General features: G+C 40.4%; 1 protein-coding gene across 1 annotated transcript in view; it reads left to right on the top strand.

Annotated features, from left to right (window-relative positions):
- Window positions 1-23,498, top strand: part of LOC139740060 (nuclear distribution protein nudE-like 1-A) — a 295,093-nt gene that overhangs the window by 217,111 nt on the left and 54,484 nt on the right. The window contains exons 6-7 of the mRNA XM_071650654.1: window positions 41-202; window positions 19,179-19,264. Of these exons, the coding sequence (XP_071506755.1) occupies window positions 41-202; window positions 19,179-19,264 (248 nt within the window). The remainder of the gene's footprint in view (window positions 1-40; window positions 203-19,178; window positions 19,265-23,498) is intronic.

Below are 23,498 nucleotides of genomic sequence, written 5' to 3'. Positions count from 1 at the left end.
TGTAAGAGCCTACTTTGATCTCTCTGTTTTGATTTCATAGATATGAGGCAGGAGATAGCTGTGAGGCAGGCCTCCGAGCCACCCAACAACGATGCGGAGAGTGCAGCAATAACAGCAAATGGAAGGCACATGCCAGCAGGGGATAACACTGTGGATAACAAAGCTCTACATGAGGCTGAGACAAATGCCACACAAGGGAAAGGTTAGGATTGAATTCTCTTTGCACTTATAAACTGAAATCATTACTTGTCTTTCCTCTCTTGCACTCAGATTAATTTTGTAATTTTGAATCAGACTGCTTTTTTATGTAGCCATATACTTAAGTAGTGATGTCAGTCTGAAAGCATCCTGTTTTCCTCACCTTAGCCAAAGGCTCAATTTAGCTATCGTGATCATTCATCATCTGTCATGGGTAATGCTTCAAATATATTCAGTTTCCACTTGAAAACTCCACAACAGATTTTCACGAAACTTAGCAGGTAGCATCCCTGGGATAGTAGGATCTCAATTTGTTCATATGTTCACCATGCCCCCCTGGGGCCCCAAAGCCCTGAAATTAAGGAATCCTTATAAAATGATTACAGCGGTTTCAAACTTATAGAGTATCTACATGAAATGTATTTTGCATGATATGTTTTTTGAACTTTTGGTGCACATGCTCAAGGTCCAAGGTCAAGGTAAAGCGCTCAAAATTTCACTATTTCCCCCATATCTTTATAATGCCTGCAGGTACATTTTAGCTCACCTGAGCCTTTGGCTCAGGTGAACTACTGCGATCATTCTTCGTCTGTCGTCCATCCGTCCGTCATCCATCGAGCATAAACTTTTTACATTTTCATCTTCTTCTTGAAAACCCCAAGACCAGTTTTCACAAAACTTGGCAGGTAGCATCCCTAGGGGGTTAGGATCTCAATTTGTTAAAATGGGCACCATGTCCCACCCAGGGGGCCCGGGGGGGGGGGGGGGGGGGGGGGACAAAAAACCCAAAATTAAGGAATCTTTAAAAATCTTCTCCTCCAAATGGAGGCCTAAAACTTTTTACATTTTCATCTTTTTCATGAAAACATCTTGATTGATTTTTACCAAACTTGGCAGGTAGTATCACTAGGGAGCTAGGATCTCAATTTGTTAAAATGGGCACCATGCCCCACCCAGGGGGCCACCAGGGGGGCCTCAAACCCCCAAAATGAAGGAATCTTTAAAAGTCTCTTCTCAGAACCAGAAGTGATAGAGCTAAGTTGATTCTAGGATTTAATACATTGATGACTGTAGTTTCAAGTTTGCTCATGGCGGAATCAGGGGTGCCCCATTAGGGACCCAGGGAAGGGGGTGGGGAGAGGTCCTAATGGGGCCTAAATTGTACATTTTCATTTTCTTCTTGAGAACTCCATAACTGATTTTCACCAAACTTGGCAGGTAACATCCCTAGGGGAATAGGATCTCAATTTGATTCAATGGGCACCGTGTCCCACCTGGGGGGAGGGGGGCCCAAGGGGCCCAAACTTCCCAAAATTAAAGAATCTTTAAAAATCTTCTCCAGAATCAGTAGTGATAGATCTAAGTAAATTCTATGAGTTAGTACATTAATGACTGTAGTTTTAATTTTGTTCGTAGCAGATCCAGGGGTGCCCCGTTGGGGGCAGGGGTAGGGGTGGGGAGGTCCAAATTGGGGCCTGAATTGTACATTTTCATCTTCTTCTTGAAAACCTCATAATGGATTTTCACCAAACTTAGCTATAGGGGGTTAGGATATCAGTTTGTTAAAATGGGCACCATGCGCCAACCAGGGGGCCCCCAACCCCACCCCCCCCCCAAAAAAAAGGCATCTTTAAACATCTTCTTCTCTAGAACCAGAAGTGATAGATTTAAAATTGGTACTATGAGGTACATTTTCATCTTCTACTTGAGAATGCCTAGTCAAATTTTAGTAGAGCTGTGTGTAATTTAGATTAGTGACTGCGTGAAAGGTGAACTTGTGATACTCTTGTTTGAAACTTATATCCCTTTCATACCAGACGCTGAACAGTGGATGACGTCCAGAGGTCGTCCACTGTTCACCCTCGACCATGTTTCGGCACATTTTGGTAAATTACCAAAATGTGCAGTTACCAAAATGTGCTATGACATGTTACAGCACATCCTGGTAAATTGCACATTTTGGTAAATTACCAAAATGTGCAGGACATTGACGGCACATTTGGGTAACTTTCTGTTCCTCCACAATCATCACAAAAACAAATTGTAAGTGCAGCTGTTTTTTGTCCCCACCGAATGATTAAGGCTGTGTTTATCTAACTTGAGAGAGAGAATCGCTTTTCAAAACGTGTTTGGAACGGTGTTTGCAAACGTTGTTTGAAACGTGATTCTCAGCGTGCCTCGTTTATCTAACCATCATGCAATCGTGATTCGAGTGGTGTCACTGCGCAGCTGCTTTGCGCCGTTTGACCCCGGGAAGTAAAGGTCAACTGCATACCACCAAACATGCCTCATCAGTCACACACAAATAATGGGCAGAGAGCACAACCGGAAACAGTTGGGATTTGACCTTGAGATACAAACGCGTTTCAAAACGGCATTGCATTTATCTACTCACAGAACGGTTATCGTGGTCTCAAACGTGTTTCAAAACCCCCTTTGAAAGGCGTTTCAAAACGGCGTTTCTAAACGCGTTTGAAAACATGGTTGCATTTATCTAACCCCTGAAAATGCCTCAAACGCGTTTAGGATTGTGATTCTGCTTCAGAAAATTTTTAGATAAACGCAGCCAAAGATAAAAAGATGAAAATTTATGCATGACGCACGACGGATGAAAACGGATGGCGTTAGCTCACGATATAAAGCCCAAGGTATTTTGACCCTTCCCAGGCCCAAAGGGGGGGGGGGGGGGCACATTGTGCCACCCCCCTGTATAACTTTGTTATATAACTTTGTTATTGTTTGATGTATCATCGTCATATTTGGCACATGGGTAGAGCAACTCATACTCTACATGACCGCACAATTGATTTTTTCAAGGTCACCCATAAATGGCGCTATTCAACAAAATATAAAGAAATACATAGGAAATATGGTAAAAATATGACTTTTCTGTATAATTTCTTTATTCCCATTATATATGTCTTACTACAGATCTATCATTTTCATATTTACCACTAATGATGTACAAGTCGAATTTCATTATTTGTTATGGTTGGCATTTCTCAAGGTCACCACATGGGGGCGCTATTCATAACAACATAAAGAAATACATTATGAGACGTGTGATGCATTGTTTGAGATAGGTACGTGTATAGTTATCACATTTCATATTTCTATAATGAGTTTTAAGTTTGCAGATTGATGAAAAGATAAACAAATGATATTACAGGCATTAACTTTGGTTGAAGGAATCAAAATGACACAATATAGAAGGGCAATCTTTGGATAATACTGTTTTCAATTATCTCTCTTATGTCTGTTGTACTTGACCCACACTTACAACTTTGGGACCCTACCCCCTAAGAATGATCCTCACCGAGTTTGATTGTCTTAAATCCACCCACCGGTTCTGAAGAAGATGAAAATGTGTTTTCCCCCTTGCCCCCCCCCCCCTCCAATTTACCAAAATGTGCCGTAACAGACCACTGTTGGTATGAAAGGTAGCCCGAAAAAGACACCCGGGTGAACAGTGGATGAACAGTGGACCAACAGTAAATGCGATGTGTGATAGACCGTCTTGCACGAACAGTGGATGAACACTGGATGTCGTTCTGGTATGAAAGGTCTCACCCGCACAAACATTGGATGTCCACCGGAACCGGAAATCCTAGAACGCATAAGCGCGTGCCTTGTATCACTTAGGCCTATGTATGTTGAAAAAAAAAACGTGTATAAATTTCACTGTACAGTATGCATGCACGTGCATGCAAGTAATGACGATAAAATCAGTGATGACAATTTCAATAAACTGTAATGATAAATAATAAGAAGTGTGATTTTGACCTTTTAATCTGAAATGCTCTTAGTAATATTTTGACGTGATTTTAAGGGTATAATGAATATTAAGTGCAGAAGGAAAGAAAAAAAACAATTTTAAAAGAAATAATAGCTTCATTTCTTGGTAACGTGTGCCCGAGCTCACCCAAGCGCACTCGAGCCACTCCAGACAAGCCTCCAGTATGAAACGGTGCTCTGCCCGCACCTCGTGTTTACTGAGGGCGGACGTCCACTAGGGCGCAGACAAGCGTAGGAAGAGTTGCGGAAGCAAATTCTGTCATTTCGGCAGCCTGTCCGCCTCGGATGCAGAAAAAATGTGAGAATCGGCTTGTTCTGGGGACATTCCTAGGAATGTCCTTGGGATGTCCGTGGACTGACTGCGGACATCCTAGGAGTGTCCTAGGAATCACTCCGGAAGAGCGCGAAATACCCCGGAATATGCTAATCGTAACCTGGGCAGACCCAGGAATGATTAAATCATGAACGAGGACAGTCAGGATGACTTGTGGACAACAAGAGTTAGATATGCAGACAGTATAAGGAAATAGGGCAAGGTTGTAAATTGGGAGCGACTTTCAATTTTTGTCATTTGACTGCTAGCCATCATGGAGGTCACACCAGCCAAAATTCGCTTTGCCCTATTGCTTCAAATACCAGCTGTGAGAGATGCTGTGATAGCACTTACAGCTCACAGGTCCGTGAGGCATCACAGACCTGATACATGGTATGCTTTACCCGACTCTGTAAAAACACGAACATCTCTGTTTTCTTTCAAAGCTAGTTTTAAAGAAATATGTTTTAACTCAATATATTTGATAAAATAAAGTATAAATGATTGATATGATTTTGTTTATGTTTTGGTCTGAATTATTAGTAGATTGTTTTGACTGATATACTGAAGAATAATTATTAGCTCACTTGAGCCAAAGGCTCAAGTGATCGCGCTTCATCCGGCGTGCGTCGTGCGTTGTCCATTATCCGTCATCCGTCAGCGTAAACTCTTTGATCTTCTTCATTTTCATCTTCTTCTTGAGAACCCCACGACCGATTTTCACCAAACTTGGCAGGTAGCATCCCTAGGGAGATAGGATCTCAATTTGTGCAAATGGGCACCATGCCCCACCTGGGGGGCCTCCAGATAGAGGGGCCCAAACCCCCCCAAAAAAAAAAAAAAAATCAAGGAATCTTAAAAAAATCTTTGTCTCTAGGACCAGAAGTGATTGAACTAAGTTAATACTCTGAGTTAGTACATTGATGACTGTAGATTCAAGTTTGTTCATGGCAGAATCAGGTGTCCCCCCCCCCCTTGGGACCCAGGGGAAGGGGGTGGGGAGGGATCCTAATGGAGCCCAAATTGTACATTTTCATCTTTTTCTTGAAAATACCATTATGAATTTTCACCAAACTTGGCAGGGTAGCATCCCTAGGGGATAGAATCTCATTCCCATGAAATGGGCACCATGCCCGAACTGTGGGGGCCCCAGGAAGCCGATATTGGGCCCTGAATTGTAAATTTTCATCTTTTTTCTTGAAAATGCCATGATGAATTTTCACCAAATTTGGCAGGTAGCATCCCTACGGGGATAGAATCTCACTCCCATCAAATGGGCACCGCGCCCCAACTAGGGGCCCCAGGGGGCCTAAATTATAAATGTTCATCTTTTTCTTGAAAATGCCATGATGAATTTTCACCAAACTTGGCAGGTAGCATCCCCATGGGGATAGAATCTCATTCCCATCAAATGGGCACCCATGGCCCGAACTGGGGGTTCCAGGGGGGGCCTAAATTGGGGCCTAAATTGTAAATTTAGTTCTTTTTCTTGAAAACCCCATGATGAATTTTCACCAAATTTGGCTGCTAGCATCCCTAGGGGGATAGAGTCTCAATTCCATCAAAATGGACACCATGCCCCACCTGGGGGCCTCCCAGGAGGGCCCACCCACCCCCCCCCCCCCCCCCAGTCAGGAATCTTTAAAGATTTTCTCTAGAACCAGAAGTGATTGAGCTAAGTAAGGTAAAACAATGAGTCACTATATATTGATTACTGTTGTTTCAAGTTTGTCAATGGCAGAATCAGTGGTGCCCCCTCCCCCCGATGGGACCCAAGGGGATGGGATGGGTCCAAATGGTGATGTAAAATTGTACATGTTCATAATCGTTGAAAACCCTTTGATGAACATTCACCAAACTTGACAGGTAGCATGTCAGGGGGTTTAGATTTATGAAAACAGTAGTTAGTAAGGGGTTCTTTCGCGTTGGCTTCTCACTTTGTGCCGAAGGCTCTCAGGTTTCCCTCTCTTGCGCAGCTTGACATCCGCAGGAAGTTCTTGTAACTGCTGGGTTTGCTGGACGCACCAGTAGGCCTGTGAGACAGAAGCTCTGCACGTGTGTAAGAAATGCTTGTGGCATGGGTGTGGTCAAAAGGTAGACAGTTGTTGACATGAAAAACCTTGGAAACAGCCAAACTTACACTATACGAATCATTTCATTACAATAACAACTTCTTGATTAGATGCTATGTTGGTTGTACAAATTGGGTTAAAAGGTTTAAATGCTTCATTCAGCATTTTGATTTAGATAAATGCCCTGTCACCCCCGTATTTTGCACACAAATAGACCATATTACATGGATCAGTTTGTTAAAATAATCTTCTTGATCTGCATCCAATTCATACTAGCTGCCTGTCAAAGTAATGCTAACCTCTGAAGGTTCAGTGGTGGACAGTCCCCCTTGAAAGGGCAAGAGAAAAAAATGCTGTACGGGAGACTAGACTGCCGACCCGCCACCTGTGAAACATGCAAAAGAACGTCACTCATACGGGCCCAGGGTAGGAGCAAAAATACCAAGAAGGCCACAACTCCCTCTTAGACCAACCTTTTTATCATGATGTGCATTGTGGCAGAGAAGACATGGCTGGGCATTGACTAGCGGCACTCCAGCTGCCCGCAGCAGACTAGCAGCAGGTGCACTCCACCAGACCCAGGACCCAAGCCCTGCCCCTACCGCCGCAGACACCCTACCTCAGCAGGGTGGCCAAGCAGGCTATGTAGTAGAACTTTTCCAAGCATGAAGGGAACTCCTCTTTGTCAACACAAACAAGATAACCCTTCGTTACCTGCTTGAAGAGATACAATCTCCGATAACTCATCGGTCACCATCAGGGCGGCAGGCCCAGAAGCATTGTCCCCTGGGCTATTCTGTGTACCCACAACACTAAGGGCATCAGCTCCTCCTGGGCCCTTTCAACAGGGTCCTCATGGAAGGCATTCAGGCCAAAGCCAACTGGCTGCCATCCCCTGGCCTCGCTTTGCAACTGGGCTCTCTCCCAGGATGGGGGGGGGGGGGGCATTAGATCTGTGGAAGATGCCAGTAGGGATTGACGCATATCAGGGATGCGTGCTGCTGGGTATGCGTGTGGCAGATGGGCACAGTGATTGATTACTTCTGTTTTGGTTTCTCTGTGGTATAATGCTCTCGGGTTTGGGTGTAACCGGTAAGGTTGGCAGTCCGGGCAGCGATACAGTGATTTTTTAGCTCACCCGAGCCAAAGGGCTCAAATGAGCTATTGCGATCGCTCTTCGTTCGGCGTCCGTCGTGCCTCTTGAGAACCCCATGACCGATTTTCACCAAACTTGGCAGGTGCATCCCTCGGGGGATAGGATCGCAATTTGTTCAAATAGGCACCCATGCCCCACCTGGGGGGCCCCAAAGGGGCCCAAACCCCCAAAAAATAAGGAATCTTAAAAAATCATCTTCTCTAGAACCAGAAGTGATAGAGCTAAGTTAATACTATGAGTTGATACATTGATGACTGTAGTTTCAAGTTTGTTCATGGGGGAATCAGGGGTACCCCTTGGGACCCAGGGGAAGGGGGTGGGGAGGGGTCCTAATGCGGCCCAAATTGTACATTTTTATCTTTCTCTTGCAAATGCCTCTGATCAATTTTTCACCAAACTTGGCAGGTAGCATCCCTAGGGGAATAGAATCTCATTTCCATCATATGGGCACTATGCCCCACCTGGGGGGCCCCAGGGGGCCTGAATTGTAAATTTTCATCTCTTTCTTGAAAACCCCATGAATGTTCACCAAACTAGGCAGGTAGCATCCCTAGGGGGGATAGAATCTCAATTCCATCAAATGGGCACCATGCCCCACCTGGGGGCCCAACTCCACCCCCCAGTAAGGAATCTTTAAAGATTTTCTCTAGAACCAGAAGTGATTGAGCTAAGTTAATACAATGAGTCAGTATATTGATGACAGTAGTTTCAAGTTTGTTCATGGCAGAATCAGGGGTCAGAATCAGGGAGTAGGGGGTGGAATGGGTCCAAATGGTGATGTAAATTGTACATGTTCATAATCGTTGAAAACCCCTTGATGAATATTCACCAAACTTGACAGGTAGCATGCCAGGGGGTTAAGATCCTCAATTTGCTCAACAGGGGCACCGTGCTCCCCTTGGGGACCCACGGGGGCCTAATCCCCCCCCCCCCCCAATGTTAAGGAATATTTACAATTCTTCTCTAGAACCAGACTTGATAAAGCAAAGTTACTTTGAGTTTGTACATTGATGACCGTAGTTCCAAGTTTGTTCATTGCAGGGAGGGGGGGGGAATCAAATGCACCGCCGAAATTAAGGAATATTTATATAATATTGACTGGCCTCGAGGGAGATACCAGAAAATATTGCCCAAACTGAAAGAATATTGCTCGAGTCGAAGACGAGGGGCAATATTCTTTCAGTGCGGGCAATATTTATCTGGTATCTCCCTCAAGGCCAGTCAATATCATAATTATTACCTATCCCCTAGGTAAATTAGGAAAATATGTGAATACAGCTATACACTATGATATAGATCAAGCCACATTTGATACCTGTAGATCATCACCAACATGTCGAATAATTGAAAAATTGTTCATCAATGTACATCATTCAACTCCAACTTCAAAGATACATATGTAGCTGTAACAGGCTAACTTCAAACATCTGAACGCTTTTACACTCTATTTTTGCTTCTGTTTCAATTGGGAGAGTTGTAATAACTGATGGTCACCGTGCAGTCATTGAGCACTTAATGGACTAGTCATTGTTTGACGCGTAGTGCTGCTGGAAGTGGTCGACCTTGTATGAGTTGATTTATCGCCGTTCTTCTGCGGTGCATGTAATCGACACACAGCGGCCTCCTTGAATGTTTTCTCTTTGTGGTCGATCGGGAATGTGTACATGTAAAGCAGGGAGGTGGGAAGAGAGATTCCACTCCTTCTCTTCCCACCTCCCTGTTTTACAGTGCACTCCTGTTATAACGAACACGGTTATAACAAAATTCTGGTTATAACGAAGTAAAAATTTGGGCTGCAATGTCATCCACTCTATGTATTTCTATTGTTTATTTGTTCGGTTATAACAAAATTCCGATATAACGAAAGAAAACTGCCGGTCCCGAGGATTTCGTTATAACGGGAGTCCACTGTATATGTAAAAACCCGGATGCTCGTGATATGCTCTCTAATGTCACCTGCTGAACTCCACGACCCTGCAAAATACCAACTGTAATTGCCTTGCAAAACTACCTCGTATAGGTAATAATCAATGATATTGTTCTCTAGAATCAAAAGTGATAGGGCTTTAAGTCTTTTTTTTTTTCAAAAAACTGCATAGACCAACATTCTATAAAGTACAGTGTACCTTTTCAGGTATTTTACCAGTGTGATGGAATATGCAAATGGACACCCATGCCCCCAGCTCTCAAAGCTACCCCACCACAAGTTTCCAATCTTCTCAGGTAAGAGTCTGCCAGAATGCATGGAAGGTGAACTTGCGATACTCAGGTGAGCGCGAGACCTCCGGGTCTCTTGTTTTTCTTTCTCTTTTGAGGGGGAATGTCTGCCACAGAACATTTGGTGCTGGCGTACATTGACAGACAGGCAGCCAATTGTATCTTGTTATGAGGATCACATCTGATTCTCATGGTCAGATTAGGGGCCTGTTCGCATAAAATTTGTTTGACCTGAGTTCAGCTTTTATCAGAGTTTTTATGCCTCCGCCACAAAGTGGTGCCGGAGGCATTATGTTTTCGGGTTGTCCGTCCGTCCGTCCGTCCTTCCGTCCGTCCTTCCGTCCGTCCGTCCTTCCGTCCGTCTTTCCGTCCGTCCGTAATGAATTTTGTGGACGAGGTAACTATCAAAAGCTGTTGAGGTATCCTGATGAAACTTGGCATGTAGGGGGTGAAGTTGTGCCTATCAACTTTTTGGGTGCACGTGCTCAAGGTCAAAGGTCAAGGTCAAATACATAAAATTTCACTATTTCCACCATATCTATGCAATGCCTGAAGATATTTTCTTGAAACTTAGTGTATACATGTATTACCCAATTTAGATTCTCTGGTGAAAGTTTGGGTCATGAGGTCAAAGGTCAAAGGTCAAAAGGTTGAGTAAAAGTATTAAAACTTCTTTTTTTTCTCTGTAAATTGGAAAATTGTTCAAGGTATCTTCATGGAACATAGTATATATACATGTACTGACTGGCAGTGATTATCTAGAGAATGTAGGGTTCATGGGGTCAAAGGTCAGGGGTCAAAGGTCAAGTGCAACACTTCAAAATTTTACTATTTCCCTCATGTTCATGCAATGCCAGCAGGATTAGTTTTTTTTTTTTTTACATTTGGTGTATGCATGTGTTACCTAATAGAAATTCTCTGGAGAGTTTTTTTTTCTTTTTCTTTTTTTATTGCCTCAAAGGTCAAAAGGTCAAAGATCAAGTGAAAGTGCTGAACTAACTTTTTCCTCCATATCTCGGAAGTGGCTCAATTTATCATGAAACCTACTGCATATCTATGCATGTTCTACCTGAAAGTGATTATCTTATGAATTTTAGGGTCTAAGGCCAGATGAACATGGTAACAATTTACTATTCAGTACAGAAATTGCACTTTTTCTCCATACCGGTACCATGAAAATTACTCAATGCATAAATGTATGAATGGGTCAAAGTCAAGTTAAAGTCCTTAAATCCCCAAATACATGCTCTCCTATTCATCCAATTAAACCAAGTTCAAGGAAGGTGAACATTCAACACATTTCTGACAAACTTGTCATTTCAATATTTTGCCAGTTTTGTGAAAATGTAATCACACATTGTCCACATGGACTATCTAGACCTATTAGGAGAATCATGCATTATGGCGGAGGCATACCAGTCGCCATAGCGACATTTCTAGTTCTCAGTTTAAAACTTTTATGCAACAAGTATAAAATGTTGCATATGTAAATCAGGGTCAAGGGTCAAATTGTTGGGAAACCCATGTCTTATCACCCTCACACACCATGTCAAATGAATCATTTCATCAAGCAACAAGTACTTGATCAGATGTCATCTTGGCTGTTTAAATTAGGGTCCAAGGTCAAACATTTTTCATGTTATTTTCTAACATACATTGCCTGTTGTTCTCATACTTTGCGCTTATTAACACAGTGTCAGATGAATCATTCTATGGTTAATACATCTTTGTTCAGATGCCATTTGGGTTAGGCCAAGTAAAAAAAGAAAGTAGTTTCTCGTCCGGGTTTTTTGAGCAAGGCGATGAGGGAGGTCCTTACTATTTTATATCTTACTATTTTTTCGAGGATTGTCAAAATGAAAGTAATATGTGTTTATATGTGTGATATAAACCACTTATCATTTGAGTGATGCACCAAATCTGCGTATATTGCTGTTTATGCATGACAAGTATACCAATTTAACTACACTGTGACTGTATTCATTCAGTTATATCAAGGGTATGGAAAAAAAAACACGTTTTTTTAACATAAAATATACACATTTATGCATCACTTGTTGAACCTACGAATCCAACCATTATCTCTGGAAATGCATAGCATTATTTTTGCCTTTCAACACAACACAAACTTACTGAGTTAGATCTTTTCTCATATGAAAACTTATTCGCTCAAGGATTTAAAATGCCGCAGACGGTGCTGCCAATTGTCAACCCTGTGAAACAACCACCTGATTTCCTTTTCACTGAAAGACAATACGAACCAGTTTAATACTATATTCACTATTTAAAGCCGTTCGCTGTGCACACGTGCGCTTGAGATCGGTTCTCTCCATCACTCCACGATTTTTTTCCAGCTCCAGAACGCATGCTATGCTGGCTGGCTGGTCCCCTCTACTACAGGGAAACCCCGTTATAACGAGTTCGGTTATAACGAGGAACCGCTTATGACGAGGTGATCGCGTCGGTACCGTTTTCCTTTGCGTGTAATGGCAGAACGAATCGGTTATAACGTGTTCAGTCATAACGAGATTCCGGTTATAACGAGGACAATTTCGCTAAATCATGATAAAGAAAAACAAACAATTTGATCGGATATAACGAGGTTCCATTTCTTGACCAAATTGCCGCTTTCAAACACGTGACAAATGAAACATTGGAAACCAAAATCTCGCTATCCACGTCTTTTCCCGTTTTGCAGAGAACCGTTCCTTCCATGTTTTCTTCTTAATCACGCGATAAGACACAGGAACACCTTCCGATGTTCCTACTAATTATGAAACATAATCATTCGGTTTTCTTTTTCGCGAGAAACGCGTGCGTGATATGAGGTCAGACCACAGCGCAATGAGAAAAAAAAATAGATAACGCATTCAAAACTTTTCATGTAGCGACAATAAAATTTGACCAAAAATGGACAATTGGAATGCGCGTGCAACTCATCATTATATCCTTTCCAATTTTAGTTGCGACTTCCAGTTCTTTTGCTGGTTTTGAGCAAATATGAGTTTGGATGATTAAAGCCGAAATAATAAAATCATCGCCCCGATCCCGCCGGGTGACAGTAGCGTTAAAATAGTTGAGTAACGCATGTTAACCTATACTTAATCGGTGTTCAGAAAAAGAAGCAAACGCATTTATTAGTATGAACAGATCTGGATTTGTTCATTATCATTTAACAAATGATAATTTAAATATGAGTGTGTATGATCAAAGCAGAAATAATTAGTGAAATCATCGCGATCCTGCCAGGTGACAGTAGAGTAAAAATAGTTGAATAACGCATGTTAACCTACTTAATCGGTGCTCGGAAAAAGAAACAAACGCATGTATTAGTTTGAATAGATCTGGATGTGTTCATCATCATTTAACGAATGATAATTTAAATATGAGTGTGTATGATTAAAGCCAAAATAATGAATGAAATCATTGCGATCTCGCCGGGTGACATAGTAGCGTAAAAATTGTTGAATAACACATATTAACCTACTTAATCGGTGCTCGGAAATAGAAACAAACGCATTCAACAGTTCAAGAACGGATGTACAAAACGCGAAGAGATTTTCGGAAGAAAATAAAGAACGCATTTTTAATCCCTTCGAGCGCAACGATCATACATTATATAAAATTACAGCCAAATGATTCATGAAATTATCAAATTCCCGCTGGGCACCAACAGCATAAAATACCTTGCAAGTTAGCGGTAAACAACGCACGTAATAACTATGTTACTCTGAAATCATCGCGATCTCGCCAGGTGACAGTAGCGTAAAAAAAGTTGAATGACGCATGTTAACCTAAATCAGAAAAAGAAACAAACGCATTTATTAGTTTGAATAGATCTGGTACAGATTTGCATAAACAGGATGACAACCTCCCACATTCAATCCTGTCACATATTTTCAAGAACGGTCGTACAAAACGCGAAGAGATTTTCGGAAGAAAATAAAGAACGCATTTTTAATCCATTTGGGCGCAACGATCATACATTGTACATGTACAGTACCAGATACAGCCGAAATGATTCATGAAATCGTCGCATGCCCGCTGGGCACCAACAGCGTAAAAATACCTAGCAAGTTACGGTAAACAAGGCCTGTATGTTACTCTACAGTATATGTTTGCCCCTATATTTGCGCTGGTGTTTAAAAAAAGCTTAACAAACAAGAATTACAATAAAGAATTAACTTATCATTTCAGCCTCTATTTCTTCATCTAATTCACAAATAATCTCCCTTTATTCTCTCCATAATAACGCTCAATAATTGTGTAATAATAACGCAAAGGATATGTTTAAGTTTCATGGATGGGTATATGACGTCATGCTTATGTTTTTCTTTGTTTTTAATGAGTATGGTTATAACGAGGTACCGGTTATAATGAGGTAATATCGCCGGTCCCACGGATCTCGTAATAACGGGGTTTGTGGTTACATTGCGCAATCGATCTAGCAGCACACGAAGCGGGCAACAGCACAAGAGAAATATACAGAAGGTGCTCAACGTTGTATCACCCCTAAATGTAATATCAACGCTAAATGTAATATCGACCCTAAATGTAATACATCTTAACCCTAAATGTAATAACAACCCTAAATGTAATACATTTTAACGCTAAATGTAATAATCGAGTCAACCCTAAATGTAATACATTTTAACCCTAAATGTAATAACCGGAGACAACCCTAAATGTAATACATGTCAACCCTAAATGTAATATCGACCCTAAATGTAATACTTTTTAACCCTAAATGTAATACATCTTAACCCTAAATGTAATATCGACCCTAAATGTAATACATCTTAACCCTAAATGTAATAACAACCCTAAATGTAATACATTTTAATGCTAAATGTAATAATCGAGTCAACCCTAAATGTAATACTTTTTAACCCTAAATGTAATATCGACCCTAAATGTAATACATCTTAACCCTAAATGTAATATCGACCCTAACTGTAATACACCTTAACCCTAAATGTAATAACAACCCTAAATGTAATACATTTCAACCCTAAATGTAATATCGACCCTAAATGTAATACATCTCAACGCTAAATGTAATATCGACCCTAAATGTAATACATCTTAACGCTAAATGTAATAACAACCCTAAATGTAATAACAATCCTAAATGTAATTCATGTCAACTCTTAATGTGATACATCTTGACGCTTAATGTAATTACCACCCTAAATGTAAAAACCTCATTATAGAGAGTGTAACCAACGCAGAATATCGGGCAAAAGGTCAGGGGGTACATGAAGGGGATATGACGCAACTTTTTATAGCACTCTTGAAAGAGCAGCAATAGCTGCTTAGATTTGTTTTTGTTGTTTACTCAGGTAAAGATCACACAGTCTTATTAATTCCTTTGTTTGCTGCAAAGTTAATTAGGTATATTCGACATAGTTTTTCTTTTTAATCTATACCTTTATCATACAATCACATAAACATTTTGTATTCCAGTCTTCAGTCAGTGTTCATGTTTGTTTAAAGTTTTGATGAAAAAGAAAAAAAAATGAGCAAAAATTCTTTGCAAGGAAATTCTGAATATGAATAATATTGCAAGAAAAAAAATATATACCTACTGATGAAACGGGATAATAAGCGAGTAGATTGAGAAAATCAGAAATTAGAAAGATTTAGAAAGATTTCGCAAATTTGTTTACGAACCATCATTATCTATGTAATGTTTTCAATGACGAAATATCTGTCACATATTGACATGGCAGCAAATCACTGTCCGAAATATTAGCCTCATGACATTGTTCACGACTCCTGGTAATCATGGCTATACTTACACGAAACTGGGACAATAATTGGTCTTGGGGAGGGTACACGAAATAAATTTAAAAATGCCAGTAAAGCAAAAAGAAATAGATGTCTTTTTTATCATCTTTGAGTCACCATTTATATATTGACTTTCCTATGATATATGAATGTATGAGTAAGGCAAACTGACTTAACTTTTGCCCATTTTTTTTTCTTTTTCAACAAAACTCTAGCAATAATGAACACTGAATAAAGATTGGAATACAAAATATTTATGTGATAGCATGATAAAGCTAATAGATTTAAGAACTATGTCACATGGACCTAATTAACTTTGCAGCAAACGATAGATTTAATAAGACTGTGTGATTTTTACCTGGGTAAACAACAAAAACAAGTCTAACCAACTATTATCGTTCTTCAAGAGTGCGAGAGAAAGTTGCGTCATATCTCCTTCGTATACCCCCTGACATTTTGCCCGATATTCTGCGTTGCTTACCCTCTCTATATAATCAGGTGTATACATTTACGGTCGTAATTACATTAAGCGTTGAATATATTATAATTTGATAGGGTTGACATGAATTACATTGAGGATTGTTATTACATTTAACGTTAAAATGTATTACATTTAGGGTTATTATTACATTTAGCGTTAAGATGTATTACATTTAGGGTCGGCATTACATTTAGCGTTAAGATGTTTTACATTTAGGGTCGATATTACATTTAGGGTTGAAATGTATTACATTTTGGGTTGTTATTACATTTAGGGTTGAGGTGTATTACATTTAGGGTTGAGGTGTATTACATTTAGGGTCGATATTACATTTAGGGTTGAAATGTATTACATTTAGGGTTGTTATTACATTTAGGGTTGAGGTGTATTACATTTAGGGTTGAGGTGTATTACATTTAGGGTCGATATTACATTTAGGGTTAAGATGTATTACATTTAGGGTCGATATTACATTTAGGGTTAAAAAGTATTACATTTAGGGTCGATATTACATTTAGGGTTGACATGTATTACATTTAGGGTCGATATTACATTTAGGGTTGACATGTATTACATTTAGGGTTGTCTCGGTTATTACATTTAGGGTTAAAATGTATTACATTTAGGGTTGACTCGATTGTTACATTTAGCGTTAAAATGTATTACATTTAAGGTTGTTATTACATTTAGGGTTAAGGTGTATTACATTTAGGGTCGATATTACATTTAGCGTTGATATTACATTTAGGGGTGATACAAACGTCCTGACTACATCACGACGTACCGAGTGCGCTGTACATCACAGCCCAGGCCCGCCGCCCATCCAACTACAGTTCAACTGCCTTGTGGGTCATTCCTTCTTGCCGAGCTCGCAGTGTGAAATGCATGCGTTGTTACATACGCACTACAGGAGCTACAGCCGTACTACAGCTAAGTAGAGGACGCAAGGCGTAATTAGAAATAAGACATCACGATTGGTAGGTGAATTGTTGATTTTTTTTTTTTTTTCGGCGGCCGAAAAAATAGTAAATATCAAAAAAGTCCATGCGGCAACTGAAAATCGATGCGGGCGGGGAGCGGGCTGGGACGAGAATTATGAATTTCTTGGTATTTTCAGCGCCATTTTGAAAATAGTAAATAGTAAAAAAATCGATGCGGCGGCCAAAATCGATGCGCGCGAGGACGAGAAACTGGTTTCTTTTTTTACTTGGCCTTATATAAATTAGGGTCAATAATTGTATCCCCCGAACAGAGTTCAGAGGATACTATGGATTTGGCCTCGTTGCGCCGCGTCCGCGTCCGCCGCAGAGATTTTCTTGTGAGCGCTAAACTGGCTGCAGTTCTTCTTCGATCATCTTCAAATTTGGCATGAAGGTGTATTATGGTAAAACAAAGACGCCTATTGTTTTTGGTGATGGCACCCTCGCTTGTTCCGTCTTTTTACATGAAAAGGTAAATTTAACAGGGTCTGCTTGTGTGTGCGACGCTGGCCTTGTTTCTTGACCGATTTTTTTCAAATTTGCTATGTAAATGTATCATAGTCGAATCATACACCTACACCTATTGATAATGCTGCCCTCACTGTTCCACCTTTTACAGGGTCAAAGGTCACCCTGATCATGTCAAAATTTGCAAAAATGCATGCTTATTTAGACAATAACTTGATTGTTACTGGATTTTACTCGGACTTGCCAAGGAGGTGTATGGGTGGTCATTCTACATGAAGGACGCAACAGTTTGTGGTGACGGCGCCCTCAGTGTTCCGACTAGGAAGCCATGTCACATTTCTTGTTTGTGCTCTATCAGCCTCATTTCTTATCAGATTTTCTTTAAATTTGGCAAAAAGGTGCATTATAGTGAAATGAAGATGCCTATATTGTTTTTGGTGGTGGCGCCCTCGCTTGTTCCATCTTTATACATGTAAAGGTAAATTTAACAGGGTCTGCTTGTGTGTGCGACGCTGGCCTTGTTTCTTGACCGATTTTTTTCAAATTTGGTAAGTAAATGTATCATAGTCAAATCTATACACCTACACCTATTGATAATGCTGCCCTCACTGTTCCACCTTTTACAGGGTCAAAGGTCACCCTGATCATGTCAAAATTTGCAAAAATGCATGCTTATTTAGGCAATAACTTGATTGTTACTGGATTTTACTCGGACTTGCTAAGGAGGTGTATGGGTGGTCATTCTACATGAAGGACGCAACAGTTTGTGGTGACGGCACCCTCCGTGTTCCGACGTGGAGGCCATGTCACATTTCTTGTATATATGCTTTATAAGCCACATTTCTTGTCGGATTTTATTCAAACTTGCTATGGAGGTTTGTGGGGGGTTATTCTAGTTAACAAAAGTTTGCATTGACAGTGGCCTCGTTCCGACTTTTAAGGATGCCATGTCATATTTCTTGTATGTGCTATACTACTTGTAACCTCATTTCTCATGGGATTTTATTCAGACTTGCTAAGGATCGGTGAACGGATGGTCATTTTACATGTACATGAAGGACACAACAGTTTGTGGTGGTGGTGCCCTCAGTGCTCCAACTTGGATGCCAGTCACATTTCTTGTGCATGCTCTATCAGCCACATTTTTGTCGGATTTTATTCGAACTTGCTATTGAGGTTTATGTGGAGTTATTCTAGGTAACAGAAATTTTCATTGCCAGCGCTCTCATTGTTCAAACTTTTATAGGATGACATGTCATATTCCTTGTATGTGCTATATACTAGCCTCATTTCTTGTCGGATTTTATTGTATCCTGCGACAGTTGCCATATTATACAACATTCTGGCCTAAAAAGTAATCCAGATGGGGTATGGGAGACGGGTTCGGGGGATACATGTGCTCGAGTGTGAGTGCTCTAGTTTTATCAAGTTGATAACGTCACAGTAAAGAGAAAAATATGAAATGAATCTTTAAAGAATTACTGTTTTATGCCTTATCTCTATGCCAGTCATTCTTAATATGCTGTTGTCAATATTCAGATTTTAAAATTACATGTCCAACTGCCCCCAATCATTGATTGAATGGATCACCTAATTTGTATGTCTTGACAAATTTCAAAGTCTAGTTTCACCAGTAGTTCGTGATAATTTTAGAAAGAAAGTATGATTGTGTTTGTTTCTTGGTTTCTTTGTTAATACCTGACATCAGGAGCTAACAGTGGCAGTGCACCCCTTACACCATCCGCCAGGGTATCTGCGCTCAACATTGTTGGAGATCTGCTCAGAAAAGTTGGGGTAAGTTTTATCTTTCTAATCTGCATGAAGAGGAAATCCTTCTGACACTGGGCTCTGCAAGTCACCTGTCTATTGCAGTACACATCACTTTTGGCCATACAGACTTTTGCTAGAAATTGATTGAAAGATGATGGTTAATAGGAAAGGAAGCTTTACAGAGTAAAATGCAAGATTTATAATAAGTTCAAATCATTTCCGTATTCTAACAAGTAGTCATGAAGTGATCTTCAAGGTACCTACATGTAGAACAGATGATTAATAGTAACAATATTTTGAGTCTAAGAGACATTTTAGCATTGTTCTTGATTAAAATCAATATAAAGAAGTCATTTGATGGAAAATAAGTTTTAATTGCCATGGTAACAGGGCACTACCCCTCCCGTAAAAAAGAAAAACTTGCAAATCAAACTTAACTTCTCCAGTTGTCAAACGATTCAAATGGATGTGGCACGCATGTTGAGCTCAATGTAAAGTTATGCAAGGTACATTTTTCAAGAGTAGCAGAAAGTGGTTGCCATGGTAACAGCACATTATGGCCCTCGACATCAGGTGAAAGGCTTGAGGATTGATCTACTTCTCAAGCTTTCAAACTATTCTGAAGAAAGTTCGCACACATGTTAAGCTTAATGTAAATTTGTGCAAGACACATTTTTTAGTTAATAGCAGAAAGAGCATTGCCATCATGGTAACAGCATATCATGTCTCAATATTGGGTCAGAGTCTTGTAGAGTAAACTACTCCAGTTTTTAAGTAATTTAACCCAAAAAAAAAAAATGCTCACCTGAAAATTTAGATGCAAAGTTGCACAAGACTCATTTTTCAAGAGTGCAGACTGATCCAATTACCATGATGGTAACAGTGCATTATGGCCCAAATCAGGTAAAATCCTTGATTGAACCCCAGTTTTGAAATGATTGAGTAGATGGTGACATTGATAAAGGTGGTCACATGGTGACTTTGATGTAAAGTTGTGCAGGACAAATTTTTAAGAGCAACAGAAGTGTATTGTCATAGTTAACAGTGCATTTTGCTCCCCAAATCAGGAAAAAGCCTTGTAGATTGAAGTTCTTCCTTTCTCTGTGAGTAATCCAAGAGAAATTTGGCACATGTGGTGATCATGAGTTTAAGTTGTGTGAGACATACTTTTCAAGAGTAGCTGTTATGATTAGTATGTTGGGCAAGGGGTATTAATTACCATCAGTGATATTTTTAGTGGTGAGTGGTTGGAGTTCAGATTCAAAGGTCACTACGCTATCTTTTTACACCATTACTTCAGCATGGAATGTACATGGTGATGTAAATTGGTGGACAGGGAAAAATTGATTTAAAGATTACGTGGAAAAAGTGATCGCAGAGGTTAGCATTCTTGGTCCACAACCTCAGTCTGTGCTAATACAGTGTAAGTGTCATATTCCAGCTGTAACTTCAAATAAGAATATCCAATTGTAATATATTACTTGCTTAGAAGGATAGAAATAAGAAACCGGTTGGTTGAAATAAAGAATATTGAAAGTACTTGCATGGTACTACATAACTTTTTTTTTTCACCAGTAGATTTTCAAATTGTTGGAGAACACTTGCTTGAGAATGAATCTTACTTGCAAAAACGAAAGTCCAAAAGTAATACAGAAAATGGTATAGAAAATCTCCTGGAAGTTAAGGGCTTAATAAAACACAATCATTTGCATAAGCAGCATATATTGATTTGCACACTTAAACACATTGGAATAACAAATTTGATTTGGTTCAATTGAGTGTTGATGTTGCATTGCATTGAAAGGACAAGTTCACCTTCATTAAAGCAGAATACTAAAGGAAACGCATATTTTGTTGGATCATTCCCCCATTTCAAGCATAGAGCATGTTAAACACAGCGGCCTTTAATTCATCCATTTAGAAAATTGCGTTTTGGAGAACGGCTGCTTAGAAAAATTGTATCCTGAATCACGCTCAATTGGAAGATCCGTGGTTATTTTGGGGGCATGTCCATGACGTCATGGGATGAAAGGCAAACCCGGAAGTATCACACAACAGCCTAAGCTTACCTATGTATGCTCTCGATGAGAGCGTGATGTCGAGGCTCATACTCCGAAATCCCAAGACATTTTTAATCAGAATGTCACAAAAAATGAAATAAAATTGTTTTCTACTTCAAGTCTCCTGTGAAATCACACATTTCCTCGTTTAAAAAGAGTCTGTTAAGTGTTATTTAGGCCACGAATACAGAAGCTGTCAGGCCTAGTGCCTGTACGATGGTGCTTCGTAGTCAATCAGTCACATGCATGCGCCCATCACCGGCCGCGTACTAGTATGTCGCAGTGCAGTAGCCTCCGTGTATCAAAGTGTGGAGAAGCCTGTGAGCTTCGTACCTCTTTGATACGTACAATGTATTATATTGGCAGTTCCTCGGTAGTACTACAGCTGTGTATGCCATATACATATTGTACATGTATTTAGCGAGTCTATTTTTTCGCGAATCGGGACTTGCCAATAATTTTGCGAGTGCTTAAATTCGTGGTTGTGGAGTACACCACGGAAGAAGGAAATGTATACGGAAAGAGAGTTCATATTTTCTCGTGTTTTTAAATTCGCAAAAAGCACCAGGTTCGCGAAATTGGCGAAAATGATAATAATTAAAAAAAAACTCGCGAAACATTTGGCGTACGTGGATGGCTAATGCTGGATACCACGCAATCAATGCGCGGGCATCGGCTAAGTCGAAGTCTTGACTAGGCCGGCCGGCCGGCCTATCTGGTGATAAAATAAACGATACAGAGCACTGCGATTTTCAGCAATAGTGATAAAACTTTGATGGACTCTGTGAAGTAATGAATGGATCGTGCAGTACCTAGCTCTTGCTAGATAGAATGCTGATGAGCTGTGAACGGGAGTACGGAGTGAGTTAGCCCGACCAGACGCTGTAAGTACGCTGTGCGAATACCTGTCGCGGCGTACCTACGTACAGCGACTGGGCTGTATAGGAGTGAGTGTGGTGTGATTGATAATACGTAGCCCGACCAGACGCTGCGCTACTTACAGCGACTGGGCTGTGTTCAGTTAGGCCTACTGCTGCTCTGAAGTATGAGATCAAGTCAGCACTAAGCTCTGTTCATTTTCAGTTCAGAATTTAAAAAAAAAAAAAAAGCTCTTACCCATCTAAATTTTGAAGTCTACCTGGTATTGGTCCTGCGTCACCAACATTGTCCCCTGGCCTGCCGTGTGGCAAGGGCTCGTACTGCCAATCTCCACTAAGTCCGTCCGCTTCAACCGGACCGCCCTGGGCCTTCCCCACTAGCTCGCCCGTAGTGTCTCCCTCCTGCGCCCCGCCGTGCGGCTCGTCAGCAACATCTATCTCTCCAACTTCACCAGGGTCATCATCACTAGTTTCATCATCGTTATCATCACTATAGTGTACTGTATCACTCAGTTCATCATCGCTCCCACATTCAAATTCCACCAAGAAATCATCCTGATCATCAGTGCATGGCCTTAACGTACGATGTTGTGCATTATCGAAAAACAAACTTTTAAACTTTGAATGCAAATACTATCTACAACAACTTGTATGATACAATGCATGCATTATGCGCGCGGGGGCCTGCGGCGCTCGAGACCTTGCGCGATTCCTTTCATCCCATGACGTCATCGGCACAGCCTCGAAATTTACGCTGTGACCTAGATTTCAGGGGAGTGACAGGTGTAAATTTTCAAAATCCTCTATTAAACTCCACTTCAAAAAGGCCATTTCAAATGATGTAAACGACAAATTGTTCTATGTGTCCCGCTCTTTCACTTCAAATGTAATTCTATTTCTTTAGTATTCCCCTTTAACATGTGGATTGAGTGAATACAGCAATATTAGTAGAACACATCAGTGAAAGTTTGAGGAAAATCGGACAATCCATTCAAAAGTTATGAATTTTTTGGAAGTGTCTACTCAGTTACTACTGGCTGAGAAGACTACTACAGCTTGTGATGTCACATGTGTAGAACAATATAAAGAAAATATAATGAAAATTCAACATATTTTCACTTTTCTCGCATAATAAAAGAACACTTGACTTGCCTGTTTTCTGGAGGCAGGGGGAATTATATTACCCCTCAACATACGTCAGCGACAAGTCGATGCACAATTTTGTGAAATTCTCTTTATATTTTCCTTATATCGTTCTGCACATGTGACGTTGAACGGATTGTCCAATTTCCCAAAAAATTTCACTGTGTTCTACTAATA

This window comes from Diadema antillarum, unplaced genomic scaffold (genome assembly GCF_040938485.1).
Source record: "Diadema antillarum isolate AM-2024a unplaced genomic scaffold, OU_Dant_1.0 seq00000830_RagTag, whole genome shotgun sequence".
Lineage (NCBI taxonomy): Eukaryota > Metazoa > Echinodermata > Echinoidea > Diadematoida > Diadematidae > Diadema > Diadema antillarum.
Note: the sequence above shows the minus strand (reverse complement) of the source record. Positions and strands in the feature narration are given on the sequence as shown.